The sequence below is a fragment of the Pteropus alecto genome, unplaced genomic scaffold (genome assembly GCF_000325575.1).
Source record: "Pteropus alecto unplaced genomic scaffold, ASM32557v1 scaffold19, whole genome shotgun sequence".
NCBI classification, from domain to species: domain Eukaryota; kingdom Metazoa; phylum Chordata; class Mammalia; order Chiroptera; family Pteropodidae; genus Pteropus; species Pteropus alecto.
The window spans coordinates 1,393,088-1,414,632 of NW_006442490.1; the positions used below are offsets into that span (position 1 = coordinate 1,393,088).

The 21,545-nt window shown below is 36.4% G+C and overlaps 1 protein-coding gene and 1 pseudogene across 1 annotated transcript in view; one reads left to right on the forward strand and one right to left on the reverse strand.

Moving 5' to 3' along the window:
* Positions 1 to 21,545, forward strand: part of GPC4 (glypican 4) — a 102,712-nt gene that overhangs the window by 74,559 nt on the left and 6,608 nt on the right. Inside the window, exons 3-4 of the mRNA XM_006921526.3 lie at positions 8,166 to 8,557; positions 18,958 to 19,123. Coding sequence (XP_006921588.1) covers positions 8,166 to 8,557; positions 18,958 to 19,123 — 558 coding nt within the window. The remainder of the gene's footprint in view (positions 1 to 8,165; positions 8,558 to 18,957; positions 19,124 to 21,545) is intronic.
* On the reverse strand, positions 3,872 to 3,989 carry LOC112470917 (annotated as a pseudogene).

The following is a 21,545-nucleotide window of genomic DNA, read 5'->3' on the forward strand; positions in this document are numbered from 1 at the left end:
AGGCAGGATCAATAACTTTTTATGAATTTTAAAATAAGGTTTGAAGCCTTTTAGGGATTAACCTTTAACCAGAAATCGTCTCATTACCCCATTTTTTAAAAAATCATTCTGCCTCGATGAACTCCAGCGAGAATTTAAGTTTCAGTTTTGGCATTTTGGAGCCAGATACCTTAGTTCCTTTATCTCTAAGGTCCTTTTTTGTTTTACAAATTTAATTTTCTATTTGTTACATACCTAAAGAGACTATAAATCTATAAATCATTTTTTAAAGTTGTAAATTGTGTATGTCTATATGTGTGTATGTGTGTGTTTTCAGAAATGGATGAAGTACAGAAGAACACTTCCTTAAGCAGCAACAAATGTCTCAGGTTTTCCATATTCGAAACTTGTACCTCACTGTTTAAAGATTCACCTCTTTATTTTCCTACACAATGATCTTGATCCACACTTTGACTTAGATGTTCAATACCAGAAATCTGCCATACTACACTAGAAACAGAGCTAGAAAATGGTAGTGACAGAGCTAGTTGGCTAGCTGCTCCCCCTCTTGGCCAGTTCTGGGATTTCTTTTTGTTCGTTTGAAGTAAAACTGCTAATTAACAAAGCTGAATCAATTGTCTCATGAATATGCTAATCGGATATCAGTTCAGGGGGCTTTGAAAGAATTGCTTGGCAAAGGGAATAGAAGTAATAGAAGTGGGGCATAATCCGTGTTTTGGGACCGCAGCATAAAGACCCACCCCAAAATGTCACATCCCTCAATGTGAGAGACTAGTTGTTTTTAAAAGAAGCATCATTATGTCAAGTAACCCAAATAGATTAAGATTAGAGCTGCTGTGTTAGACATATTTCTGAACTACATAGTAAAAATGATGTAACAACTACAAAGATATATTATTGCTTAACAATTCCCTGGATCAAATTGTTTGATAGATATTTTGCACCTTAAAATAACTCTTAAGGAAATAGAGATGTTGTCTGAAGCTAGTCTACTGGGAAAACTTTAATTTGTCATTTTAGGAGCAAATATAGCAACTTTGGATAGGAGGCAGAGCACACTAAATTGTCACCCTGATTCTGCTGTGACCTCGGGCAATTAACTAGTCTCAGTTTTCCCATCCATAAAATGAAGGGGTTGAGCTAGATGCTCTCTAAAGACCCTTTCAGTTCTAAAAACTCTGTGAATCTTCTAAACATGTGACTAGACCAGCTGCTTTAGTGAAAGTTCTTACAAGATGTTAATTAGCCGTCTGTATGGTACCCTCTATTTTCCTCCTATCATTTGTGAACTCTCTGCTACTTGCACCAGGTCTTTGAAAACCTTCCCATGATCCTGAAGCTTGTTAACTTGAATAATAGTAGAAATTTTCTGAATTAGCTTAAAAGGCACATAAAAGAAATAATTGTCTGTTCCATCTGTCTGCACGGGCCAACTGTAAATCAGAGTGGCCACCCTTTCCTTAAAGCCCCCTTGTTTTCTCTCATTTCACAAAGGCAGAGCATGAAGCACTCGTTAGATTTAGCCAAATCTGTGTTTTAATCACTGACTGAAATTTTTCCATAGTTCATATTGGCCCTTCATTAGACCACTAGGAAAACCAGTATAGAGGCTCTGTGAGTTGAAGGCATTAGAATTTACATGCCTATGAAAGTAATGACCTCAGTGGGAGCAAGCTGGTCATTCACCTTAAAAGACAAATTTATCCAACTAAGCTTTATGGTCATTAGCTAAACTGAAATTTCTGGAATTTTACTAACTCCTGACCTTAACTATTTTCTAGCTACATGGTTTTATTATTGTCCTTTGCATGGCCATACTGACTTACTAAAGACCTCCTGAGATGTTTTCACATATTAAAAAGTCTTAAATGTGTCATAGAAATATACAATATACATGTAGGATTGAGTTTTAATCCTCACCTCAGATTTCATTCATTAAGATATATTTTTAAAATTTGTTGCTTTTTAAAACCTCTGCTACAGTATAGTTGGCAACATTTCATAGGATGAGTAGCTAAGAAAGTACAGAAAAAGATAGGAGGCCTTCTGGCCTTCCAGCAAATGCAATGTTCATTCCAGATCATGCTAATGTTATTTGATTTAGTTGGAAAGCACTGTTATTCTTTCCCTTACAATTCTATTTTCTTTCCCTTCCATGTGAAGGAGACTAAAATCCCGGGTATTTTTTTCTAATTCTTTTTATAATCTCTCTGTGATACTTGATGAGAATGAGCCACTGCCAGCTTACTGTAATCAAATCAAGAGCTCAGACAAAACACACACATTTCTGTATTGACAAAGGTTTTCTGCCTTTTGAGTTGTTATCTGAAGTGTGACCAATTGTGACTCTAGCTTTGGCTGTTTCATTGGATTGAAAATGCTTGTGCAGCTTCCAAGGAGCCCTGTGCACTTTCACTTTGGGCCTCTGCTATTAGCTTTGACTTCTTAAGAAGACATGGCATAAGCAAGAAGCAGCTGATCTATTTGGAGGCAAGTAAATAAATGGAAGAGCTTTGGTTGAACTGCTTTTATCTACTTTGTTGGTTCATTGCACTTTGAGCCTGGGAGTTGAGAACGTTGTTGTTCATCTCTGCCCACCTTCTTTCCATGTGTCGGTCTGTCCAGGCAAAGAAAAGGGCTTATTTGATCTAGCAATGAGACCAACTGATTGACTGAAAGAATTCCCAAGCCAGTCAGGCCTTTCTTGTTCATTGTCCCTGCCCATCTCCATCACTTCCCATTTGAAAGAATTAGCAAAAGTTGAAACTCTTGTAGTAATATGACTTAAATAGGAATGGTGCTACATGGGCATGCCTTTTCTGGAGGTCGGTTTGGTAATGTGTCAGAAATTTTGAATATGTTCATACTCTTTTATTTAGTAATTCTATGTATAGGTATTTATCTCAAGGAATGAAAGATTTGCATACAGATTTATGTACAGGGATGTTTATCACAGTGTTATTGATAATGACAACTAGGAAATTAGCCTAAATGTCCTATGATGATTACATCATGATCTGTCCCTATGGTGTCATAGTATGCAGTTCTTTAAAATGATGTTTCTGAAGAATTTTTAATCACATAGGAAATGCTAACCGTAGTGTTATGTGAGAACAGGATATAAATACAGCATGATCATAACCATATGACAGTACATATCTTCATTGGAAAAAGACAGGAAGAAAATGCAGTAAACCATTTTTGCTCTTTTAATGGAGGGATTTGGGGTAATTTATATTTTTTCATACTTTTCCATAGTTTTCAAAGTGCTATAATTTGAAAGTAATACTTTATTGGAAATTTAGTATTTTTTAATAAAAAATGTAAGAAGTGCTTTGGTGAGTTTTTGAAAAAATGTTTTTTTTCTTAAGTATCACAATGCTCACTGTAGACAAATTGGAAAAAGTAGAAAAATGCATTAAAGCCTCCAGCAATTCAGATGAATTAATAGAATGGAGGGAAATACAGTTATTTTTGAAAATATAAAGGTATTTCTTTTGACTATAAAATACCACTGAAAAATTTAGGTGAACAAAATTGAGAAATATATTGAGAAAAATCATTCCTAGTCCCCAACGTTCAATCCATCACCACTGTATTTACCTACAGTGTTTTTGTTTTGTTTTGTTTTTTGTTTTTGCTGTGCAGGTACATACTACATACACACACACGTCTAATTTTCAATTGACTCAGCTTCCGATCCTTATAAAACTCTAGTTTACACTGCTCCTGGCTGAGTTCTTTCTTAGCCACCAACTGTCTTGTTTTCTGTTTGTTTGTTTGTTTGTTTGTTTTTAGGCGAGGCAACCCTTGGTTGACCTCACAGATTGCAAGGACCTTGTCGACTTACATTCCCTTATTTTATTTTTTACGCCTGCAGCACCTGGTCTTCCTAGGTGGTCTCCCATCCAAGTACTAATCAGGCCCAACCCTGCTTAGATTCCGAGATCAGACAGGATCAGGCTTGTTTAGGTGGCATAGCCATAATTAGCCATCAGTTGTCTTAAAATTGGCTTAAGGCATAATGATTATGAAGGGATGATTGCTAGGTGTCTCAGGCCTACACAGTTTTTCTTCTGCAGTTAAAGTCTGACTCTGATCCTGAATTCTAAATAATGGGGAGAAAAGTGGAGATGGGCATTGCAGCAATTAATAAACTTGCTATTGATGACTGTGGACCACGACCTGAATGTCTAGTTTGTGTTTTATTTTTCATTATAGAAGGAACTGTCATAGGAAGAAATGAACAAGCAGGATGTGAAAGCATTATACAAGAACATAGGAGAGCTGCTGTTTGATAGAAGGAATAGATGCAAAGATTCCCCCCACTTTTTTTCCTTACAGCAAATTATTATGGTTTGATTGATAGTGTACCTAATTGATGTGGATTTTATAATTTAAGTTATGTCTACTGTCCTTAATAGGGCTTTTGGAAGCAAAAAACACAAGTAGAATAGTCTCATTTAGCAGGGCCAGTAAGAATAAGTCTAAGGAGAAATGTGTTTGAATTCTTTGACTTTTGTTCTGTTGACTTACATGGGTGATACAGATGGATATTTAAAACTTGCTATATAAAATGAAGGATTTTATAGATGCTTTAAAGATTTCTGGTGCATTCATAAAACCATGTGGCGAGTAAAGGTGAATTGGATGGAGGAAATTTGTCTTTCTAGAAATTTTCATTACAGTATGATTGAGGAGGAAGGTTAAATGCATGGTAAAACTGTGCTTTGATTTGAGCCATTAATAGCCACTCAGTACATACTTAAAAAATTGTACAGCCATTTGGAGAGAGAAAAATCCTCAGATTTTAACTTATATCAGTTTTATAGAATTTCTATGAATAGTCCACTCAAATGATCTTTATATTTGCAATTTAGATGGCCACACTGAAGAGTCTTTAAAAATGTGAAGGAAAGGAAACCAATTTTCTGAATGATTTAAATGAATTAGAATTTAGTATATATGTAGCACCAACAAAATTTCTTAAAGTATACATTAATATATATCACACACACACGCATGTGTACGCACACACACACATGCACACAACCTTCCTAGACAAAATTTGAGCCATGGGAAACAAATAAGATCCATGGTGGTGTTGGACAGAGTACATGCTGATTTGAAATCAGTCTTACTTTTCATTAGATCGTTTCTCTTATACCAATGTTTTAGTATTTAGCTCTTGACCAATGTTTTAGTGTTTCTTTGACCTGGGGCACTTTGAAGGCTAAAGGACGAATGTTGGTGTTTCATAGAGTTTTTAAATTAAAACTAAGCTCGATGTGCCATTCTGCCCCCACCCTTAAAACCAGTGCAGCTGTAGATGCCATTCATTAGAAATGCAGGTGAGTATTCATAAAAGCACAAGTCAAATAATTCTCAACATCTTGTTTCTACACTAAATGATGTGTGCCAATTTTATGAGCAATATAATAAAAATCCAATACTTACTTACAATAGGATAACATGTCCTGATAAACCTATTATAAGTGGAAAATATGGTAAGTCAAAAATGCATTTAATACGCCTAACCTACCGAACATCATGGCTTAGCCTAGCCTATCTTAAACGTGCTCAGAACACTTACGTTTACCAAAAGTTGGGCAAAATCATTTTGCTACTGTTGCCCAGTGTAACAAGAGAGTATTGTACTATATTTCAAAATTCAAAATTCGAAGTACAGTTCTCCTGAATGCGTATTGCTTTCTCACCACTAAAGTCAATCAACAATAAATCATACCATCACCCCAGTCAGAGACTGGCTGTATAAGGAATGCCCTATGGTTGCCCTTGGAATCTGCTCTTTGGATCATGAAATATCAATAGCACTGGATTGATGCAAAGCTTGTATATTGAACTCAATGACCACAGTTTATTTTTCTAATGTGTGAAAGCTGTCTATGTGTGTAACACAGTGGACATGTAATAACACAACTCAGTGTGCCTTCTTTTATGTCCCTGATGAGTCAGCACCACTTAGCAAGGATGCTGGTGATTCAAGCAAGGTATGGGAGGTGGACCAGATGACTTTTCAGGTCTCTTCTCACCCTAAGACTTTCCAACTTGAATTCTAGAGAAGAGCCACCTACATCTTGACACTTAATTGTGAGACATTTTCACACAAGAAAATTCGTCCCCAGAACATCATAAAGAAATCACAACTGAGAATGCAATAAAAAAAAATTTAAAACCCAATTCATTGGAAAGACATTTTCCCCTAATTAAAACATTAATGCTTATCTGAATGCTTCATATTTATTTAACATAGTCCCTGAGCTGGTGGTTATTGCTAGTCAAAGGTAAAATGGGAGAAGTTTCATTGGCTAGAGCAGTGAGTGGTTCTCAAACTTTAGGGTACAGCAGAGTCATAGATAGCTGGGCCCAACCTCCAGGGTTTCTGAATCCCCAATAAGTATAGGCTAAGGCACACGAACTTGGATTTCTAACATGTCTATCGTTGAGAACCACTTGGGATTTGGGAGAAAATCAGAGACCTTCCCAGGTACCTGATTTGAGTGATGCTTTTAATATGGTTCCCCTAGCTTCTCGTGTACTTTCTGGCCTTCATTAGTAAAAGTGCCAGGCTGTATGCTTGTATTGTAATGGGGATGAGGGTGTTGACTTGCCTGTTTTTACTCTTCAGAGGGAATCCACTCCCCTTTCTCTCTCTAAAGAAAGCCCAGGAAATAAAAGGCAAGTGGTAGAAAAGAAACTAAACAGAAAAGGAAAGGAGAGAACTCCCCCTCAGGAAAAAAAAATCACACAAACAAATCACACATAGTTTGAAAAGCTGGAACCCAAAGAACTATAACTTTAGTCCCAAGCCACAAGAAACTACATAGTGATGAGGTAGGGGCATAGGTAAGGAATCTCTTGGAAACGAGGAAAGTCACACAAATTCCCTACAAAAGACTTCAGTGTTTTCAGTCCAGGTTTTGAGAAGCTATTTGGAATTTTCAGCCTCTAGTTTGCCCACCCAACATGATAAGAATGGTTTTGTTAACTCTACTGCATTTTGATCAGCTTCTAGCTTTGAAGGAGGCATCATGTTTTCTTTTCTGCTCCATGTTCACTTGGAGGCAATTTCTTATTTGATGTGGTCCTTATACTTTGCTTTGGTATTTATTACATTTCCTACTTAAAAAGTTCATATCATGAGGTGTTTATTTTTATACCAGGCATAGATTCTTTAAGAATGATTAATGTAACAGATACACCATTAGCTCCTTGTCTTCATTGAACTTCCTGAGGAAAGCCTCAGGAAAAACTAAAGAGGCTAAAATCTTCAACACTTAAGCTGTGGGTATGTGGTAGCCAAAATGTAAATCTGAAATAACCTGGTATTTTTATATAATTTTTCAGTTATTTTTCCTTGTTGTCTTACAAATACACCAAATATGTGGTTGAGTCTGTTATGCATTTCATATCTCCCCCCTTTCTCTCTCAAGGGGCACTGGAAAAAATCTTGCGATGTTAGTGTATGAATACTTTAGGAACTCAAGGTCAATTTCGATACTCCAATTTGTACCAATCTCACATGGAACACCTGAGAACTTATTTTCAGAAAACTTATATGCTTGCTTCTTGGGGTATTTCATTATGTTTCTTTGCCTCAAGCATTTCCCATGCAGTTTTCTTGCATGTCATATAGATGTAGGAAGGAGAAAAAATATTGTGTCCAAGTAAAATAACACCTTTTAAAAATACTTGTGTCAGGTTACAATTAGGAGGCATTATTAACATTGGTTTAGTTTCTTACAGAATAAAGTTCTGGGAAACCTCATGATTTAGACTTCAAGTACTCATATTTATCTAGTTCTTTATTTACCTTCTTGATCGAATGAGAAAGAGAAGAGTGTGTACACGCATGTGTGTGTATGTGTGTTCTGTATTGACTCCTGATGTTATTGGATTAAATTTTCATTTTTCTATCTCTTTGACATATACACATATGTAAGTTACTTTGTGACATAGATTTCTTTTCACTGGCAATTATCAGATGCCAAATTCCCCCAAAGAAATTTACCATATATACAAGCATGTATTCTTATTTAATTTTGTGATTATTTTTGTTGTTGTCGTTTTCAGATTTACCTGAAAAGCACTGTTATTTAATTACTGAAACTTTCTTTTTCCTTCCCTTTTTGTTTTCTTTTTAGAATTCTTCAAAGAACTACTTGAAAATGCAGAGAAATCCCTGAATGACATGTTTGTGAAGACATATGGCCACTTATACATGCAAAATTCTGAGCTATTTAAAGATCTCTTCAAAGAGTTGAAGCGCTACTATGTGGTGGGAAATGTGAACCTGGAAGAAATGCTAAATGATTTCTGGGCTCGCCTTCTGGAGCGGATGTTCCGCCTGGTGAACTCCCAGTACCACTTCACAGATGAGTATCTTGAATGCGTGAGCAAATATACGGAGCAGCTAAAACCCTTTGGAGACGTCCCTCGAAAATTGAAGCTACAGGTTACTCGTGCATTTGTAGCAGCCCGTACTTTTGCTCAAGGCTTAGCAGTTGCAAGAGATGTAGTAAGCAAAGTCTCTGTGGTAAGCACTATTTGCATTCTGTGTTTTTGTTTTATTTTGTTCCATTTAAAAAAAAAAGTTTGGAAGAGGTCGAAAAACAAATCAGCAGAATTCTATCAGCTCAATAACAATCTTTTCTCTTCAAATCCTTCTTTTGTCTCTTCCTTCCTACACTTTGTCTTTATATATGTACATCATGTAATTATAAATAATACTATGATGAACATCTTCATATGTCATTGTCATTCTTTTCAGTGGATTTTTTAGTAGCTATCCTTAGAAGTAGGATATATATTTACTTTGGAACCTTAATTTAAAATGGGTTTAATACCTCAATACTCTTTTTTCAGCTCCTAGTCTACTCCCCCAGTAGAAAAAGGAACATACATAGGCTCCACATTAGATTGTTTTGAATGACTATGTTTGAGCCTACTAGTTACAGTCTAGAAAATCATTTAACATCCATTACTATATGTTTTCTTGTTTTAAGGTGTACCCAGAGCTCTTAAGACAGAGTTTTCTATGACAATTAACATGGGCCACCTGTTCTTAACTTATGACCTTGTTTATAGAATTACCAATAGAGGAAATGAAATTGCAATATGTGGGCAAGAACAGATGAAATGAACCACATTTTCCTCATTCGTAAATTAAAGGAATTGGGCTAGACCAGTATTTTTTCAGACTGTTTTTCGGAGCTAGCTAAGGAGGTACTTCGGGGCCTCCTCGAGGAGAGGCAAGGGAGACGTGATTTCTAGTGGGTGAGACTATGTGAGCATCTGTGACTTTACCTCTTGGCTCCACCAGAAAAACTTTGCTTTCCTCAGTTTTATGCAGTAGGGTTTTCAGCAAAATTTCAAGGAGGAAAGGTCCTATGGTTTCTTCACCTCCCCCTCCTTGATGAAATGTGAAAACTTCTTAAAGGCCTTCCTACTTCTACTCTTCCATGACTCAGTACCACTGAAGAAATAGAATACATTGGGGCAGTTACCTTTGCAAGACTGATCTTAGTGCTATTATCTTTAGGCCCTCGAAAAGCCAAATTTTAGTCCATTTCTAAAAAGTCCAGATACACGAGGACAACAGCTTCTGCTTAGGTCATTTGGTTGTTTTGAGGACTGGAGAGCAATACAAACACCAAAAATATCAACCTGATTGCCTGTCAGAGAGTTCATTTCAAGTTAAGGTGACCATATAATTTATTGTCCAAACCAGGACACTTATTGTCTAAATCAGGAGGTGATTATTAGCAATCATACTCAGACAATATGTGCCACTAATTTTTGATAGCAAGCACGACTGTCTTAGGCAGACCAGGATGCATGGTCACCCCAGTTAGAGAGGAAACTTACATTTACTAGAGTGAAGATACAAAGTCTAAAGAATTGTGCATTATTAGAAAAATAGGTGCTTATAGGATATTTCATATTAGAATTGGTGAGAATAAGGATTTGTTGATTGGTTGCATTCATTATTTTAGTTTTGTTTTTTCTCTCAAGGCCTGAAACTGTCAGAAAACAATTCCTTCTAGCATGTTTTTGTTCACTCTTTTTACTCCTGATATTTTTATTGCAAATTGCAAAAAATTGTTGGGACATATGAGGGTAGGTGGGAGCAAATGGGGAGGTGATGGTTATCATTGAAGAAATAATCTGATTCCTAAACTTCTGCCAACTTCAGCAACCATGATTAATCTTGGAGATGCTCACATCGGAGTTCCTCAATAAGGCACATTTAATCCAGATCAAAGTTATTTACATTGTAGTTCATGTAACTCATTCCCTGCCGCCTTTCGATAATTCCTTGTATTCTTAAGCCGAATAGGTGGAAAGGTGCTGCTGTGTAATTTGCATGTCTGTGTGTGCATACATGTGTGTGCACACTCGAAAGGCAAGGAGAAATCCCCTTACAAGTGTTTGAAAAGTGGTTTATTTATGGTAACCACCTGCCTGCCTTTGAGTTGATTCCTAGGAAGGACCATGCAGCTGGCTCAAGCCTGTCTTGTTGTTAGCCTTACTTTGCAGGGTAGGAACCCCCTTAGGCAACTGAGACCCCAGGAACCCTAATTTGGGTGGAGGGTGGTGGATGAAGAAGGAGGCGGTTTTGAGATAGTTCATTGCAGGTTAAAAAATTGAGGAGTAGAAGGCTTGCTATTGTCCACATCAGCCCACCTCCAAAGGTTAAGGGGAAGTAAGTCATTATGGCTTCCCTGTATTGCATTCTTCTTCACCTGATTCTTAAAATAAGTGGGAAACTAGTAAGATTGACTTTTATATTTATGATTCAAACACCCTTCCCTATGCAATACAGAGTATGTGACCCAAAATGAAATAGTCAAAATCAATTTCTGACATTCCTTTGGTATAATTTTTTTTTTAAAAAAAAAGACATTTCTTGTATACATTAATGTTAAGTTGTTTGAGAAAGTTACTTTCTAAATGTAACCCTAATTGTTTTTTAGAATTGATCTTTATTCCATATTCATTGTATTTTCATATCTGTCTAAGAGAAATGCCTAGTTATATGAGAATACAGTGAATACAAGCTTACAGAGCTTAATTTACCTTGGGTAAACATTACTAGCCAGTCATTTAATTGAGAACACTGTTTTGTGACTACTTTAAGTATTGCAATTAGAAACTTTAAAATGTTTTGCCTCACTACTGAGTTTCTTCTAGTTTAGGGACTGACTTGAAATCAAACCTTTCAACTAAGATGGGAAAGTCATCAAAATTATATCATAATACATTCAGGCATCAAATCAGTTTTTAAAGGTGCTAAAACACAAATTATGTAAAAACCTATCTTTGTAATGTTTCTGTTTAGAAGCATGTAAGGAATACTTGCGCATTAGAGAAATATCCCTTACATTAATTTTTGGAGTATGACTACCAGTTAAACAGCTTTTAATAAATGACCTGGCTGTCAGAAATATTTCAAATTATTGAACATGTTGAAAAATATACATTTGATTAATAAAATAAGTAAGCTTTTCTCTTAGTTTGGATACCCAAACAATGTTTTTTGTTATGGATTCCCACTCCTCTGAATGGCTGTTCCAAGTGTAGTTTGCAACTAGAGAAACCTAAGAAATAAACAGTGCTGTTTTTGGTTTCCAACAGGTTTAATTACCTTGGCCTGAAAAAGGCCTTTCAGAGTGGAGAATGTATTTCCTAATTAAAAAGAGCCACCTCACCTATTTCATCTACAAAGAGGTCTTTAATTTCTAATATGAAAAGCATCACAGTCTTGGGGCTAGTTATTGGATTCTTAACTTTAGAGATGTTCTCACTTTTTCTTCATGAGTGGATGCCTTGGTTTTCCAGTTTACTTTTGCAACAGAAGGATTGTGGTTTTACATTGAGCAGTGATTTGATTATCACTAAGCTTTTTAAAAGCCATTAGTACCAGCAAACTTAACTTGGTTAAAGAGAAAGTCACTCCTTACTTTAAATATACTTGCCTTGCTAAAGTTTCTCTGCCTAAACTATCCAATGATTTCAGCTTACTTCATTGAGCTTTACAATTCAAACTACAGAAAAGTCCCTTTAATTAATAACAGATGGTTCAAGAATACCCCTGTGCTGCACATCTTTGTATTACTTATTTCATCTTTACTTGTCATGGTTTATGATACATTTCTTATTTACCTTCTTGTAGCAGCAGTTTTGCCTAGAAGGGTGAAGTCTGTTGTGGTCTTTTAAAAATGCACAAGTGGTTACATGCACCATGAAAATTAATAGCTCTTATGCCAAAAAGAGTTGCATTCTCATGGTTTCAATTAATGCTGACATAATGGGACTATGTCTATACCCCAACCCCAAACTACAGGGACTATAATTAGAAATTGGTGTCTTACCATTGTGATGTCTAAATGACTGTCCTGCCTTGAAAACAGTTTTCATTGCTCCTCCTTCATTTGTCTATTCACAATGCTCCAACACCTACAAGAGTACTATACAAATTATTTTGTCACTTTCCTGAATCATTATAAACATAAATTTTATAAATGGTCAATATAGAAAGCTTCTCAGAAGCAAAGTGTAGACATTTATTTAACCCTTAATGTTCTTTTCACTTACAACCTAAGAACTGGAATTGAAAGAGGAAGGTGGAACTCTAGATATAGTGGGGGTAGAGATGGTGATGGTAGGAATGTGAAAAGTGTCAAGGATGGAATAAATCGAGATTATATACTCTCAAAACAAAAATAGAGTCTTCTACAAGGTAGTAATACAATGATGCTTCGACTTCTAGGTCGTAATTGAGTCTAATAATTTAAAACAAAATAAGACATACTTTCAAGTATTTATATAGCTTCAGTTTTATCTACAGTCTATCTACAAACATTCCTGAATGAATCCTAGCTTATTCCATATGTTTTGTTATGTCTTTAATGCTCTGTTATTGGGGAAATAGTTAGGAACCTCAACCTCCTTTCCTTGTGTGTACATTGACTTCAAAACTAGTTAGGGAGTTGTTGAATAAACTCATCACATCTTATCATATGTTTGGGTTCCCTATCTCTTTTACCATAAATTTGGGAAATATTTCCTGTTATTTTATTGGATGCTTATGTTATCAAGGAACAGATAAAATCTAGACTTTTTCTGTTTGTTTGGTACCGTTGGCTGTGCAAGAAAAAATGTTGCAGCCAACGTATGTTAGGAACTGAAATAAACTAAGAGAAAATGTGTTTTTAACTTCAGTACAGCATATTGACTGCCATCACTGTGTAATGTGGCTTAAGGCTCATTCTGAATTACTGAAATGAAATCCAGGCTGCATGAAGAGCACTGCTCCAGTGTTGTTGTTGTTCAGGCTGCTTGCAGTAGTTTTTAATGTGGCACTTGGAAAATACAGGTTATTTCATAGAAAATTTCAATCTATATTAAAGAGTCTTTGCAGACAAAGGGACTTTTCTGCAAAGACCTTATGGCAGAAATGGCATGCAGATATTAAGTTAAATGTATATCCTGAGGAAGGCAGGAATGACTATTTTTAAAAGAGTCTTAATAACTTATAAAGGAAATGAGGATTCTTTTCTCCACTGACTTTTACCAAGAAACACAGACCAGCTCCTAAAATCTAAATTCTAAGGCACCTCCTAGAGTTACCTTAACATTTAGAAAGACCTTGGTAAGTTTTGAAGGATTTTATAAGGCTTGAAAATTGGCTATTAATGTATTGTCGTTAGTGTTCCGTAACTCATTGATTTTGATTTGTTAATATAGAAATATTGAGTCCAGATGATCCCTTTCTATCATACTGCCCTGCAAAGTAAACAAATCAAACTACCCCATTCTTACATAGTCAAAACTTTTTTCTTATATAAGTAATGCCCCAGTTTCTAGTAGAAATTGACAATCTCTTATACATTTAGCTGAAATTCTTTCAAAATGTTAAAACTTCAGCAAAATGTGTTTTCTGTTTTGTTTTGCTCAAGTGAAATCTTTTCTCTCCACATCCAGCAGTGTTTCCTTGAGTCTTTGAATTCTGTGTGTATGTGTGTGGGGGTAATATGCATTTTTCTCACCTCTGTAGCATATTGAACCATTCTAAGGACATAACATTGGCTGAATAAGTCATTATTGTTTATTAAACAATATGTAATATCTAAATATCTAGTCAGAATTGTTCCACATAGAAAAGTTGCATCCTAACTTACTCTGTAACATAAAAACTGATTCATTTGGTCAATAAATTTGAAAACTGCAGATTCTTACTAGAAAGCATCCAGCCCTTTAGCTGAGTGTTCACTGTGTGTAGATACCCTGTGTACTGGGTCTGGGAGCAATGGAGAAGGACCAGCTCCAGGTGCTGCCCTCAAGGTTCCTATAGTCTATTATTGAAAAGAAGCCATTCAGATAACCATCAAGGGAGTCCAGTGTACCTGCCCTAGAACCAAACTGCTAGGGTTCAAATCATGACCATTTATTGGAAAATTTTGTGTGAGTCCCTTAATCTCTTTGGATCTCTGCTTCCTCATCTGTGAAATTAAATTGTAATATCTCATACAATTATTCTGAGGTTTAAATTAGTTAATTCAGTAGTTAATACAGATAAAGCACTTAGAGCAGAGCCTGGCACATAGTAAGTACTCTGTAAGTATATCATATAAATCAAGAAAATCCAATAAAAGCTATCAGTACACAAGTTATTCTGACAAAGAATATTTTCTTTTTTAATCTTGACATTAAGATTTTTATGATCATGAAACCATAGAAATTAAATAAGCATTTCCTCTCTGAGACCATTAATTCATTCTTTGTGTTGGTGGTTCAAAGGAGGAAGGGACGAGTGTGCAGTTTTCCATTCCGTGTTTTTTTCTAAATATCATTTTGAGAAACTAATCTCTATGAGAGGTCTGAAAAATGTGACTTTTATAAAAGCAGTCAAAACCCTACCTGACTCCTACCTGACTCCTACCCCAGCTCCAAGGATTCTGGAAGTCACTGACATCTGGGCGCAGTAGACCCTCTGAACAAAGGGAAAATATGTCAAATATTAGTAAAGAGCTGTAACCTTAAGGAACAATCAGATTGATCATTTTCAGTGGTATGCCATACCATAGAGAATCAATATGTAACTGGGGATCAAAGGAAAGCCTTGGAGTATGGTTACCCCTTGGTTAATCCCCATGTAACATGCATGACCTTACCACTTGGTCTTGGGTCTTCTGGAGTAAAACTTCTTCTGTAAATAAGTTTTTTGAGAACTCAGGAGAAGTAATTTATTTTTAGTATTACAAGGAAGTAGAATGTGAATGAACTTGAATTTCTATTAAAAATTAATAAATTCTCAGAACAAGATATGACTGAGTCCACTATTATATTTGCTGATGGGTGAAAGAAAGGTTTGCCTGTGGTATAGTGGAGAGACCACTGAGAGCTTGTGAAGGGGCACCCATCAGGGCCTGGTATATCATGATATGACAGCAAGAGCCACCACTGGATCAAGGAGATCCTAGACTTACCAGAAACTCCACAAGAGAAATTAAAGTGCCATACACTGTTTGGATTTTTCTTCCTTGTGGCAGTGGTACCCTTTTCGCTCTTTTACCAACCTACATCGCTTCTTACCAAGAAGCCCTCAAAGATTCCAAGAGAGAGGCAGCCATTTTGTTTCTCCGCTGGGGTAGTCCATAGGCAGAAGGTAGAGCTGTTCCTTGGTACTCTGGGTTCACCATCCAGAGCTTGGGCAGGTCAGCAACCCTGGAGACCCAAGGCCTGTGGTGTGGTCACATTATTTTCAGTTTCTCTGGAGAAGTGAGCATTGTAGGGGACCCTTGTTTCTTTACATCTTGTGACTATTTTAAAACTATGCTAGGGCCTCATCCAACACAAGGGGTTTATTTCCCAGGTTCTGAATTCCCTTCATGTAAAGTACTGCATGGTGGTCTGATTAGTGCTTATGAGATGAAAGACAGATTGTCTCCAACTTTGGTATTTAATATGTCCTTTCTCTTCCCAGTTTTCTTATATCTTCCCCATCTCTCTCCTCAGTTCTGGTATTATTTAATGTTTCCATAGCATGTTAGAGCCGAGTTCTTGTGATCATTTTCAGTAGTTATACAAGAAATCATGTGCAGAACATGAGCCAGTACTTAGCCAAAGCATGAAATGGAAAAACACTGCCAAATCCAGCTTCATAACCTTCTTTTAATAAAACTCTACTGTGTCATTTAGTTTCGTCTGTTTTTAAAACTTGAGCCTCCATCAACCTATTTTAGGAGAGGGTACTACAAGGTCCACTGCATAAGTGATTTAGACTTATAATTGAACTAAAAATACAATGGACCACTTCCTAGAGTTAAAAAAGAAAAAGAATGGGAAAAGACTTATTTGAATAAAAAATGTTTCTTGAATATAACAATCGAGTTTTAAATTTTTGCTTATTTTCTAAAGGTCTATAGCATTTTGGAATTTCTTTGTGTTTTCCAGAGCAGATTCCATATTATAAAAGAGAAATTTCTACTTGCATTGTTACCTAATCACAAATGCATTCCAGAATAATCCCTGGCACATAGTAGGTGCTCCATAACTATTCCTCGACACTTTAGTATTCTACATTTCTTCTTTCTAGAGTATTGTTTCCTCTTAAGCATAATATTCAACAAATTCCATGTGCTATTCTATGATATTTCATAGGCATTTATATAATAACTCTTTACCTCTCTAAAATTCAGCCATTTAGCTCTCTCACCAATGTGGAACCTAACTGAAAGTAAAGAAGAAAACAACTGATACCTACTATTACAATTTAATAGATTCTGTTTAAGAAGGCAGTGAAACATGATATATCTGGGAAATAAGGTGCAGTGCTAGAGTCAAATGTATCAGGGTGACTGTCAGCAAGTCGATTCATCTCTTTGGCTTTGGTCTTCTTATCTTTTTAAAATTTTATTTAGTTTTTTTTTCATCGAAGAAAACATTTGTTATAGAACAAAATATAGAATTTTAATACATTTTTAAGATGAAAGAGAAAACTTCAACAAAATCTCAAATTTGAAGTAGGCTTATTCTGATTGTGCCCCATATATCTTTTTTTTTGCAAAGCTACAAGGAGGTTTTCTTATCTTTTAAATGTGAAAACTGTTCTCAGTGATCTCAAGTCCCCGTCTAAGACTTCTCTGATCCTATGATTTTCCAGCTGCTTCCTCTTTCCAGGCCTTTTTGTTTATCTGTAAAATGAGAAGGTAGAAAAGTATCAACATCCTAATTATATGTGACTTATTTAAAGGAATAAACTTTTAGCTATTCAGAAAACCTAGCTGTCCAGAATGGCCATTCCTCCAGGGTGTTGTTTAGTCAAGGTTTTAATGTACATTAATACATGGTCAAAAGGACTGATTTAGTACCTGGGATTGGTTAAAACTGTGGAAAAGTCCTAATTCTTCATAGGAAAATTGACCTTATATAATTGCCATCTTGTTGTTGGATGTTTTCTCTCGCTGCTTTTAGGCTAGAGTTCTGTTTGAGATAAGAGGGTGTGTGTGTTCGTGCGCATCACATAGGAGCCTAACAGGGTTAAGTTTTTCCCCTAACAGTACTAATCACTCCCCGCCCCAGGTTTCTGTTCCACAGGGAACTGTTGATAAGTGGTATCCAACTGTTGGACTGCCCTGCATCCCAACATCTGTTCACTGTGTTGGTATCTGCTTTCAAAAGTCTATGTTTATAGAGCTGGTTGGTACTGATAGAGAGGAATGTCCTAATCCTCTGATACTGGGCTCCAAAAGAGGCAAGTGGGGCAGAGAATGAGAAGACAGGAACTTTTGGTTAACTGCTAATGTGTGATACCTAGCCATAATCCTTTCTAAGCATTGATGAAAATAAGTGACAGGATGGGATCAGCTCTTCTATGCCCAAGATAATTTCACCTTTTGGAAGTAGGAAGATGAAACTAAGTCTCATTTCTCTGCAGAGGACAGGCAGCCCAATCTGGTTGCCTTACGAACTTTTAGTAGCCCCCAGTGACCTGCTATGTGGTGTCTCGGTTTCTTTCTGATGTTGAAGCCCCTTTGAATTCTAGCCATACACACAACTCCTTCCTATGCATCCAACCTTATTTCCCACAATTCTTCAACCGCATTCTAAGATTCTCCGATGTGCTCTGTACATTCTCTTACAGCTTTTGTTCATTTCATTTTTCCTAACTGGATGTTCCCCTTCTATTTGACTACTTAAATCCAAACCCTTCTTCAAAATTTAACTGAAGTCCACCTCTTTCATCAAGTGTTCCCTAAGGACTCCAAGCCTTGGAATTTCTTCAGATAACCCCAAGTTTAAATTTACTTATATTCTTCCCTGTAGAATACATTGTTTTTGCATTCTGCACAGCTATAGGCACAGAATAGAGTACACACTGGGTACCCTTCTAAAACTCGATCAGGGGGTTAAGTTACAAACATAGTCTTATAGTCGGTGTGTTTATAAAGAAAGATGTGCTCATGTTCCAGACTGGCAAGGCAAACACAGTGATGGTAGAGGCCATAGCAGGTCATGCACCGTGGGCTGGTAAAGGTAGACTCTACTACTGTATTTCATGGCTGATCCTGGAAAGTTATTTGTAAAAAGACTTTGAAATAATTGAAGCATTTAATGTGAGTGAGTGTGTATGTGAGAAAGAGACCGAGATTGAGAGACAGACAGGGAGGAGGAATGGGAGGTACATGGAGCTTGGTTATTTAAGGTAATGCAATGTATATCCCTGCCCTCTCCCTTTTTCCCAGCACATACCTTCCTTTTATCTAATCTTGCTCTAGTCCACCTCTTCAGGAAGCAGGCCAGGCCTGCTAAATGGGATCCATCACAACTGATTCTTAAATTCATGGCCAAGCCTTTAAAGTCAACTTGATGGACTTGCAATTTCTGTGTCTGTCTTTGCCCCACCATTGTCTCTTTCTTCTCCCAAATTAGGTAAATCCCACAGCCCAGTGTACCCACGCCCTGTTGAAGATGATCTACTGCTCGCACTGCCAGGGTCTAGTGACTGTGAAGCCATGTTACAACTACTGCTCTAACATCATGCGAGGCTGTTTGGCCAACCAAGGAGATCTTGATTTTGAGTGGAACAATTTCATAGGTGAGCAAGTGATTAATGTATTTGTGTTACTGGAAATAACTCAGCTCCTGACCACAGAGAATATTGTCAGCTATGAAGTTTCTTTTCATTATTTAATGTTTGCCAGAGTTTGAACTGTACTCAAAGTTCATACCATTCTACAAATTAATGTTCTCTCGAACTAATGATGGCATTTCTAAAGACATTAGACACAGTGAATACCAAGTTTAATAACAAGAAAGTGACTTGTGACATTTTCTCCCCAAAGGTCAGTTTTAGTTATATATCATAGGCTTGTATCCATGTAAATGCTGGCATACAGTTATTACTGCACTGCGAAAGTGGCTTTTAAAATGTTATATCTGTTATATTGCAACCAAATCTTCTGTAAACCGTCTGGGTACTCATTGGAAATTTGCATCAGGTGAAATCTGATTGTGGAAATTTAGGGGTTCTGTTTCTATAATGAACTGCTCTGAGGGGAATGGAAAAACTTTTGCCCTGATAATTTTAAAGGTAAATATTCTCACATATACCTAAAACCTATAAAACCATTAATGGAACCAGGCATCAATATTAAGTAAAGTGGCCAGTTTCTGAGAGGGTTAATTATGATTTCTGGGGAAAGACAAATTAAGAATAATTTAAATGTCCAGTCATCAACTCCCTCGATGCCTACTTAATGCATATGTTCTGAAACAACAGTGTTGAACCTCCGAATGCTGAGTGCTAGTGGGGCCAAGCACACATACTAATACCTCACAAAAACAAACTCAGATTTGATCATCCCCAGTCATATTTGCATAATTTGAGAATTTGTGTGTCTTTATAAGGACTTATTTTCACATCATGGGAATATGTAGGCAATTTGCTGGCTTTCAGGGGGCGGGATTGGTGATAGGGATTGCTTTTTAGTCTGCATGAGAGCTAATTACCATATTAACTCTTTTTGAAAGTGCATCAATAAATTGGCTCCAACAGATTCTTGAGAACACTGACACAGGAAAAAAGAAGATGTGAATATTAAGCACTTCGGCACAATTGTAGCCTAAATAGCTCAAAGCTAGAAGACCTGAAAAAATCTTCTACACACAGAAAAGCAGAATCCCATGAAAGGGAAGGCGTAAGATCAGCAAAGACATACACGCACAAATGGCACATCATGCCCAGAATGAAGCCATGGGAGAGATTGTTGCTTTAGAATATTTCCCATGAAAATAAAAGCCCATGACATTTGCAGATCTAAAGTTGATGTTTTTCTTTCTCTCTTTTTAAATCACACCCTCGCCCCAACACACAAATGTCAAGTTTGTAATTCACTTTTCTTTTTAAAAAAGTTGGTTAGCCTTTTCACTTTCTCCTGTAACATCTAACACACTAGTTCTCTGGGTAAAGGAGTGGAATTTGCCACATGATACAAAGAATGTATTGTGACAGCGATCTAGTTTTCCTTACTTTTCTACATATGCATCAGTAATAACGGACAGAAGGGTCTTGACCCTTGCACTATTCTATTATTCTAATGTTCTGGCTGAAACTATAACTTATCCTGTATTAAAATACAAATTCTTCTACATATTTTTCCAAGAGTTTGCAGGTCCATATCAAATTAAAACCATACTCTATCAACCAGGTACCCTAAAACAAGAAGGACTTAAGTTGTTGGTCTTATTGGTGTTTTAAAAATGACATATCTTTCAAGAAACAAAATTAAAACCTAGTGGAAATTGATAGGATTTTAAAATCAATTTTCCTCAGTTATTTTTAAATAATTTTTTTTGGAGGGTGAGGTGTATAATTGTATCTAAACTTCATTTTTTTAATGGGTATTTTATTTTATTTTTTTATTTTTAATAAACTGATATAAAAGGCCAGGGATAGTAGACATTGTTAATCTCCAGTGCTTTTTCATGAAATTTCAAAAGGGTTTAATTAATTTGCTCTGGTTGCAGAATTCAGTCCCAATTTACATGCCTCTGCTATAAGTTCTTTTTTTTTTTTTTCTTTGCAAGGAATTTTTCTTTCCTCTTTAAATGATTGCAGTTAATGATCAAGGGCTTTCTCCCCTACTTCTTTAAATCAGATCTTGGGGTTAAGTGGGGAAACTGCCAGTTGGGTCATGAAGCTTAAAATGGGGGTTTCTGATTGTTGGCCACATAGTACCTAGTGAGAAAGGGGCACTTTGTTGTTTGGGAGCGGGGAGCAACTCAATGCCAGTATCCTGAGCACTGAAATCATCTAGTTGGACTAGACCCTTCAAAGAGACTAAGGATTTTTCCAAACCTGCCTTCTAGCTGCCATGTCCTCCCTTTCCTCTCTTTAACTGCATCTATTAAAGTATTGTCAGCCTTTATCAAGATAGATCCAAATATTTGAAACACCTTGGACTTGGTTTTGTAAAAAAAAAAAAAAGGCTGGTAATAATGAAACTTTCAGTCTGAAA